We start from the raw sequence: 7,914 nt of genomic DNA, 5'->3' as shown, positions 1-7,914 counted from the left end.
GCGGTTGCTGATCTGATCTGAATCTTGGGTTTATTCAAGGAAATTGGACTTTCAACTAACTATGCCTATTCAAGTGCATACAGTCAGCAAAGCAACTATAAAAATAGCTATAAATCCAGAATTTCATGTAAAAAGAGAAGACAAACATAGTTTGCTATATGACTGAAACACATGTTAAATTAGTAAGCTGGCTTTCGTACAATTCAGGATTCCTAAACTCAAAATTCTGTCCAACTCCGTCATTCTTTTCGTAAAGGAAAAAGTGTGGCTATTTTCAGGCTCCAACCAAACATTGAAAACAAAGGAAATTACATTGATTACAACAGCAACCAAAAAAGATAAATAGTCTTATAAAGGAAAAAATCACGTGAGCGAAAGATAGCTGAACAAAATCAAGAATTGGATTATTTCAATGTGCACATATTGGAAACAACTACCTAGACAATAGATGATATAAAAGAGAAAAAAAAATGAGTCCAACTGCATTTATCATATGCAGAAAGGCCCTATTTAAATGTAGTATAGCGCTAGCCACCTTCATGTAACAATTCTGCAGGTTGTTCCAATTACTGGTGTAAAGCTCCTCGAGTTGATGCTTTTCCACAAAGAAGAGCATTGCTGGGAATTGGATATTCATCTCTCCATGAATTTACACGCGAATAAACTCGCAGATAAAACTGTTGTCCTAAATATTGACGAGCCCAATTCTGAGACCTTATATTCCACATTCCCACATTGTCTAATGGCATGTATAGCGCAGTCCACGACTTAGGGTATACCTACCAAAATTGGGTCAAATTGCAAGCCAACTAAGTGCTTAATTTCATAAATTAGCACAAAAGATGTGATTTGAATTCAATGTAATTAAGTTACCTGAACAGTTGAACGAGAAATTGTGTCCCGTAAATTGTACGTTAATCTACTTGCAGGAGTCCATTCTCCTCCACCCATCCTGTTTATTTCATAGGGTTAGATATTGTGTGCATAAAGAATTTAGAGTTAAGTTTAACATACACGACTTCAATTTTAGAAACTCACCCCACGACGAAAAAGTGGTGTCCATCAATGTGGTAAGACTGTACATTATCTTCTATATTCTCAAAGATAACCTCAGTATAAGCTCGAAAATCAGCAGCCATAACAGATGTCTGAAGGTAAGCACCAGATCCAGTAGGGCTATCCGGAATGCTTCCAAGGGTAAAGACCCCCGGAATATTGAAGTGATCAGCAAGTTTAAGTGGTGTATCTGCTGGAATAAATGACACGCTGTTGATAGCATATCTTTGCTTCCCATTGATGATTGGAGCTGAATTTGCGAGCCTAATTGTGCGTGTGGTGTTAATCAGTCCGTAGTGGTAGGATCCCTGGGGGTTAGGTCTTGGTCCACTAGCTGATAGATTACGCCTGTTATCATACAAATAATGAACGTCTGGTTCTATGACATGAGGTATTAAACAATCAAGAAAACAAAATCTGCATAACATGTGATTGGAACCAATGGCACAAACAGCATTTTACAAGTCCTAATGAATTAGGAACTTTGTTCATATAGCAATTCAAAATGGAAGTTTATATTTAGTGCTCTGCAGCAAATATTAGCACGTTTTAAGAGTAATTTGCAATTTGCACCCCTAACGTGTGCACTATTTTATGATTTACACCTTGTCCTATTATTTTTAATAATTTGCTATCATTGATGTCAAAGTAAAGAGACATGCACCTGAGAGATCGGGCCTGATTAAGAGACCAATCAATCTCAATTGTTGGTCCACCAGGAGGAGGGCCAGAAACAGTCCCTGCTGAGTTACTATAACGAAGAGTAGACATAACGTTGAGAACCTGGGATGTGAAACGTGTTGAGACAACAATATAGTAATCTTGTACAGGTTGGTCTGCTGTCAACAACACAGAGTAAGACTGTCCCAAATGGATATCAAGGGAATCATATGTATTTTGCACAGTGTGAGTCCCTTCTACTTCAACGACCATCATCTTATGCCCCTGGATTCTGAAATTAACGGAAGTTGTGAGCCCAACGTTTGATATCCTGAATCTGTAAGTTTTGCCTGGAACCCCCAAAAAATTACATATATCAGTCTAACAGGAAAAAGAAAAAAGTCCACACCAAAATAATTGACTAGACTATGCAATTAAAGGGTGAACCTTGATCCACGGGGAACGTATAACCATTTGATCCACGTCCGTTGATAAGAAGCCCGTCAGAGAAGGGAAGATCATGCCCACCATCTAAAATTGCTTTGAGGTCCTACAAAATGCAAATAAGCACATTGATAATCAGAAAATGAAGTTCTTGATTCAAATTGTGACCTCAGAGACTAAACTTAATGAGAAGACACAAACAAAATTCTTGGAAGTGGAAAGTCTCACAGTATGGTTTTGTTTGAACCAATCTCCAGTCAGTATGGAGAACTCTCCAGCAGGAGGAGGAAAAGGAACAGGAATTCTGGGGCGGCTCGCGATATTTATGCTACCGAATCCTCCTGCTGCTTTGTGGAAGGCAAGGGAAGGGAAGTAGTAGAAACTACCAATCTGATCCTTGACTTGGAGAACATAAGTGAAGTTTTTGCCTGGTGGAATGGGACAAGTAGTACCATAGACTCCATCCTGCCATGAATTTCTCCTCTGCTCGACGCCATTCCTGAATTCGTATATTGTTCATGCATGTCAATTGATATCCCACTAATTATGAGTGAACTAAGAGAACCTACTGGGAAATTTTTGTTCGAATTAATGAAGACGTAGAAATCATTTTGTGAGCATGTCAACATCTATAACAACTTAAGGTGTATTTTTCATTTGACAATTTAACATTAAACAGGAAAAAAATCTCGCTTCGTTTCAATTTATTTGTCAACTTTCCTTTTAGTTTGTTTCAAAATAAAAATGTCTTTTCTTTTTTGAAATCCTTAATTATAACTTTCCACATGGTATGTTAAAGGCCACAAAGATTAAAGAACATTTTGGTTGATACATTTTATATAACTTTAATTTAAAACACGAGATTCAAAAGTTTCTTACTTTCTTAAACTTCATATCAAGTTAAAATCAAACAAAACAAATTGTAACATATGGAGTAAAAGATAGGAAAAGATCTACAAAAGATAGTTCTGAAGAGGTTGCAGTATGAGATATAGAGACTATAACGATACATAAAGACAAGACTGTTGTATAAACGTGCTGCCATCAACACAGCACAGCAATTACAACTACACACACAAAAACACAAAAAAATGTTTAACAAAAAGCAAGGGAAATCAATCAATTAGTAAAACTATCATAAGGAGAAAACAAATGTAGGAACACAAAGCAAGAGTAATTACCAGGAAATGAGAAAGGGTTCATCCAGACTGTTGAAAACATTGATAATCAAGTTGTCATTGGTCACACACTGAATAGGTGGTCCTGGAAATTGCCTATTTATCAATATCCCCTGCCATTTTTAAACCGCAAAATATAAAAAAGAAACTGTCAGTACCAACACCAAAGAAAAAATTCATTCTTTAGAGAAGATCCAATATTCCTCTGCTAGGAAACAGAGTGAATCAGAGAGAGACAACATCAACTTCTCAAAGCTGACTAAAATCATATTGTTATATGACTACAAGTCTACAACTTTCATCTATGTTGCTCGACTCTTCAAAAATGCATACAGGTACATGTACGATCCATCAAAATTAGTGCATTTTTCAAGAATTCGACATGGGTTTGGATAGTGATGGACTCGAAATTTTCACTAAGAGGATGCAAAATATGAAAAAGTAAACACAGAGAAGTTAAAAAGGAGTTCAATCTCGACTACATAAATAAAAGAATAATTTTGATCATGTCCAAACAGTGTAATTTTCCGCCAAAAAGACTTCTAAACCCTTAGCTCTACCTGAGTCCTCCCTCGCCTGCTGACAACATTTTTGAAAAATCCAAGCAACACACAGTTTCAACATTTTTTTCAAATAGCAAAGTGAAACGAGGGTACCTGTTGTTTGACACCAAGTGGGTAAATATCACCATATGTAACATTCCAAGTGTAGAACCTATAAGGGTCGTCTCCATTAACTAGATTTACATGAAGAAATATCATCGCCACAGCCATTAAAGACGACCAAGACCTCCATTCTTTTCCCATATTTCTTTTGTTTTTTGTGTCTGAATAATGTCGTTGCAGTAAGTGAAGAGAGTACTTTAGAGGTAGAGGTATAGTCGTATAACTTATGAATGAAGTATGAAGACAGCCCGCTCCCCTACTTTACTTTTCTTTCTTATGCTTACTGTATAATAAATAATAAAAGAAATAATTGTTTTACCATGCTTTATTTTGCGCTCTTTTTTGCAAGTAGAATAGTACTGTCGGTGTTGGGACGTGTAGGTAGAATTATGATTGATGGTTAATTATTAGTCTAATTTATCTGCATTGAAGTTTGAGCAGCGTATGGTGAAATTCAAGGTGTCGCTCTTTCTGGTGAACAGCTCAAATACTATGCTTAATGCTTACCTCACTCCCCTAACCGAATTTATTAGTCCCTCCCATTATTTTTAAATCTCAAACTTTTCAAGAGTCAAACGGCAGGGAATTTAATTAAATACATTTTAAATATATAAATTTAAAATATTAAATTTATCTACTTTAAATCAATTTTTAAGATTATTTAAATTAACTCTCGTAAAGTAAAAAATAATAAGTAAAAGTAAATAAAAAAATATTACTTTCATCCTAATTTTTATGATATTCTTGATATTTATTTGTGATCTAAATTAAATCTTACATATTTAGCGTTTTAAATTATTTTATTAATGATAAAAGGCAAAAACAACCCCTAGTTGAGCGAACGGGGTGTCAAGCATCTTGGTTAGATAACAAAATATACATTGATAGTATGCGTAAAGTGTAATTGAACGAAATGACACTATATGATAGTGGAAGATTCTGCGTTGTTTTGTTCTTTCAGCTTAGAGGTTCGAACCTCAACCAGAGCTTGCTTTATGCATATGATCAAGTAATATTGAATTTAAGACCGCTCCTAACTTAAAACTAAATTAAGTCATTGGGTCAATCATAATTACATTTTTATTCTTTCTTCTATAAATATTTAGCCCACTTATTGGGGGCTTTGAGCTAAAAGTGACAAAAGAGTTTTAAAATGAAGTGTAAATGACTTAAGTTTTAATAATTGAGTGTAAGTGAATTATTTTATTAAGGATTAAGAAAGTATGAAAGTTTGAAAATAGCCCACAAGTTTTTTAATTTACACTTTGATTCAATGTAAAACCTAATATAACTAGAAACAGAGGAAAAAAAGTGTGTTTCTCTCTCTTCTCATTTATTGAAGTTTTCTCTCTCTTCACGATTTTCGTTGTTCATTGTTGTTGTTGCTTTATTCATCATCTTCTTCTTCATTATTATCATCTTATTCTTTATAATCATCTCTTCTTGTTCATCATCATCATCTTCTTGTTGTTGAACATTGTTGTTGTTACCGATACTGTTGCTACTTGATCAAATTTTTTTAGGTCAAATTTTATTCGTCTATCACTTGGGCATTACTTCATAGGTGATTTTAGTAAGTAAAATTATAATTTTTAGTTGAATTTCTTATCTGGGTGTATCTGCTACTGTTGTTTTTTCAACAATGGATAAAACATGTAACGTGAATTCAACAGATGAGTAATTTGTTGCAATATATATGACTAATTTGTTGCAACAAATAAGTCATATGTTGCAACAACATATGGGTAATCTGTTGCGAACAAAGTTGCTTTTGCATCAGATATGCATCCTTATTATGAGAAACTCAGCTTATCAGAAATCTTATTCATGCATTCATGAATCAGTTACGATGCATCAGATATGTATGTTCAGTATGATATATTTAGTTTATCAGTCATGTCAGTTATGAAATCATGCTTCCATTATTCATGTCCTATATATATATATATTTCAGTTTGTATTTTTCCCATCTCAGTCAGTCTCATTCGAGGACGAATGTTCTTAAGGGGGAGATATTGTAAGACCCTGCAAAATTTCTAATCTTAAATCAGTCCTTTAAGCTTTTCAAGGAGGTCCCATACTTAGAAAATTCTAGCTAAATTCTCAGACTTAGTTTATTTTTGGCCTTCGAAAATTGGCAATCTCATTTGGCCACCTTAATGTCCTTTAATGATCCGTATTTTGTTAATTCATGATCAGAGAGGTCAATAGGTATTTTCGAACATGTTTTGGATTTTTTGGATCTTGTTTAGACCATGTTTGGTGTCCCAAAATAGTGGACCAACGCGATCTTGGCGTGCTGCGTCGCCTGTCCTGTTGGTTAACATTGTTCCAGGGACTGCTAGTAAAACTACTGCGGATTGGCATGATCATGGTGCGACGCGTCGGGTATCGCATCGATGCATCGACGCGCCGCATCACCAATCATGTCGATGCCCAATTTTTAGTCATTAAATGTCCATATTTTTAAGGGCAAAAGGGTCAATTTTCCACCCCTATATAAGCCTATAACATGAGATTCAGCCTTTATTTCACTAAAATATTGTTGTTACTCTTAAATACTCTAAAGAACAAGTCTAGGGTTTTCATAGGAGCTTTAAATTCAAGAGATTCTACCGTTAGTTTTCAAGAATTTTCCATCCAAGGTATGTCAAGTGTTCATTCATGGATTTCTTTCATCCATGAAGCTCAAGAATCCAATTTTAAATTATGAATTGTGATGTTTATGTTATGGATTGATTATGTTCATGTAGTTATTGTTGTAGGATTCCCAAGTTGGAATCTTTATGTGTTGTTATGAAACTACGCTAGTATGTGGGTTAAAATTTATTAGACTGAGTTGAATTAGGGAATCATGTGGTATTAATTTGATATCATGCCTAAGCCCTAAGTTATGCATACTAGGTGTTTGATAAAAGGCCTAGGAGAATAATACTTGTGCATTATGACTCAACAGAACCTAAATGATGAATTCATGTTACCATTATGTTCAAAATGACTCCCATTTTATTGTTATGCCTTGTAATAGATTGATGAAATGCTCATGAGGTTAGGCTTAGGGAATTATGACATGTTTATATGCATTCTTATTCATGTGAAAGCTTGTGGTATGCAAATATTTCATGAAAATCCCCAATGATAGTACTATGAATTATTGCACATGGTTATGTGTTCAAGAAGTGTCATGTCTTGTCAGTTTTATGTTATCGAGTCCTGGGGGTACTTGTACCCGACAACTTAGCTGTGTGCCTAGAGCCAGCGTCAGTTTCATGATAAATCTCAGTCACGCCATGATTAGTAGTAATCTCATTCAGTTTCAGAACTCAGTAGAATTCAGTCAGTTACATGACTCAGGAAAACTTAGTAATCTCAGTAATATCAGTCAGTTATCAAATCTCAATAGTATTCCGTCAGTTAACGAAACTCAGTCCAGTTCAGTTCAGTTAATCATGTTCAGTGTCTATTCAGATGGGAGTAGGATTCAGCACCGAGTGAGCCCAAGGATGGGAACTCACCTGTTAGTAGAGGGTGTGATACTTAGAAGTAATCTTTGCGCTCCAGAACTACGTAGACAGCGTAGATTAAGACATCAAACCTGTGAGTTGAAGGTAGAAGAGGTGGCTTAACCTGTTATATGAGGGTCCCACCGTTCTCCTTAGAGTACCTGTTAGACGAGAGATTTCTCACAGCCTGTCCTTACCAGTGGAGCGGTATTGACACCCTTTCAATTGGGACTACAGGTTGGACCCCAAATCTATTTAGAAAAAGGGGCATGTCGGTTAAATGAATTCTTCCACAGTTTCAGTTACAGAATTAAGATTGTCAGATACAGTCACCAGTCTCAGTAATATAGTTCTACAGAACCCAGGACTGTCAGATACAGTTACTCAGCTCAGTACGGAACTCAGCTA

The 7,914-nt window shown here is 35.4% G+C and overlaps 1 protein-coding gene across 1 annotated transcript; it reads right to left on the bottom strand.

Annotated features, from left to right (window-relative positions):
* Positions 1-383: 383 nt before the first annotated feature.
* On the bottom strand, positions 384-4,290 carry LOC107878218 (L-ascorbate oxidase homolog). Its single transcript, XM_016725138.2, has 8 exons — positions 3,995-4,290; positions 3,342-3,451; positions 2,389-2,659; positions 2,164-2,266; positions 1,721-2,066; positions 1,039-1,404; positions 874-952; positions 384-779 (listed from the first exon to the last, which is right to left on the bottom strand). Exons 1-8 carry the CDS (start codon positions 4,142-4,144, stop codon positions 567-569), a joined length of 1,638 nt encoding a protein of 545 aa, XP_016580624.1. The 5' UTR covers positions 4,145-4,290; the 3' UTR covers positions 384-566.
* Between the last annotated feature and the right edge of the window lie 3,624 nt (positions 4,291-7,914).

This window comes from Capsicum annuum, chromosome 7 (assembly GCF_002878395.1).
Source record: "Capsicum annuum cultivar UCD-10X-F1 chromosome 7, UCD10Xv1.1, whole genome shotgun sequence".
In the NCBI taxonomy this organism is placed as follows: Eukaryota; Viridiplantae; Streptophyta; class Magnoliopsida; order Solanales; family Solanaceae; genus Capsicum; species Capsicum annuum.
Note: the sequence above shows the minus strand (reverse complement) of the source record. Positions and strands in the feature narration are given on the sequence as shown.

Coding starts and splice junctions, on each gene's coding strand:
- LOC107878218 (XM_016725138.2), bottom strand. CDS start 4,144: ATGGGAAAAGAATGGAGGTCTTGGTCGTCTTTAATGGCTGTGGCGATG. Junction 3,452..3,994: donor CACTTGGTGTCAAACAACAG/GTACCCTCGTTT, acceptor TAAAAATGGCAG/GGGATATTGATAAATAGGCA. Junction 2,267..2,388: donor GGTTCAAACAAAACCATACT/GTGAGACTTTCC, acceptor TGCATTTTGTAG/GACCTCAAAGCAATTTTAGA.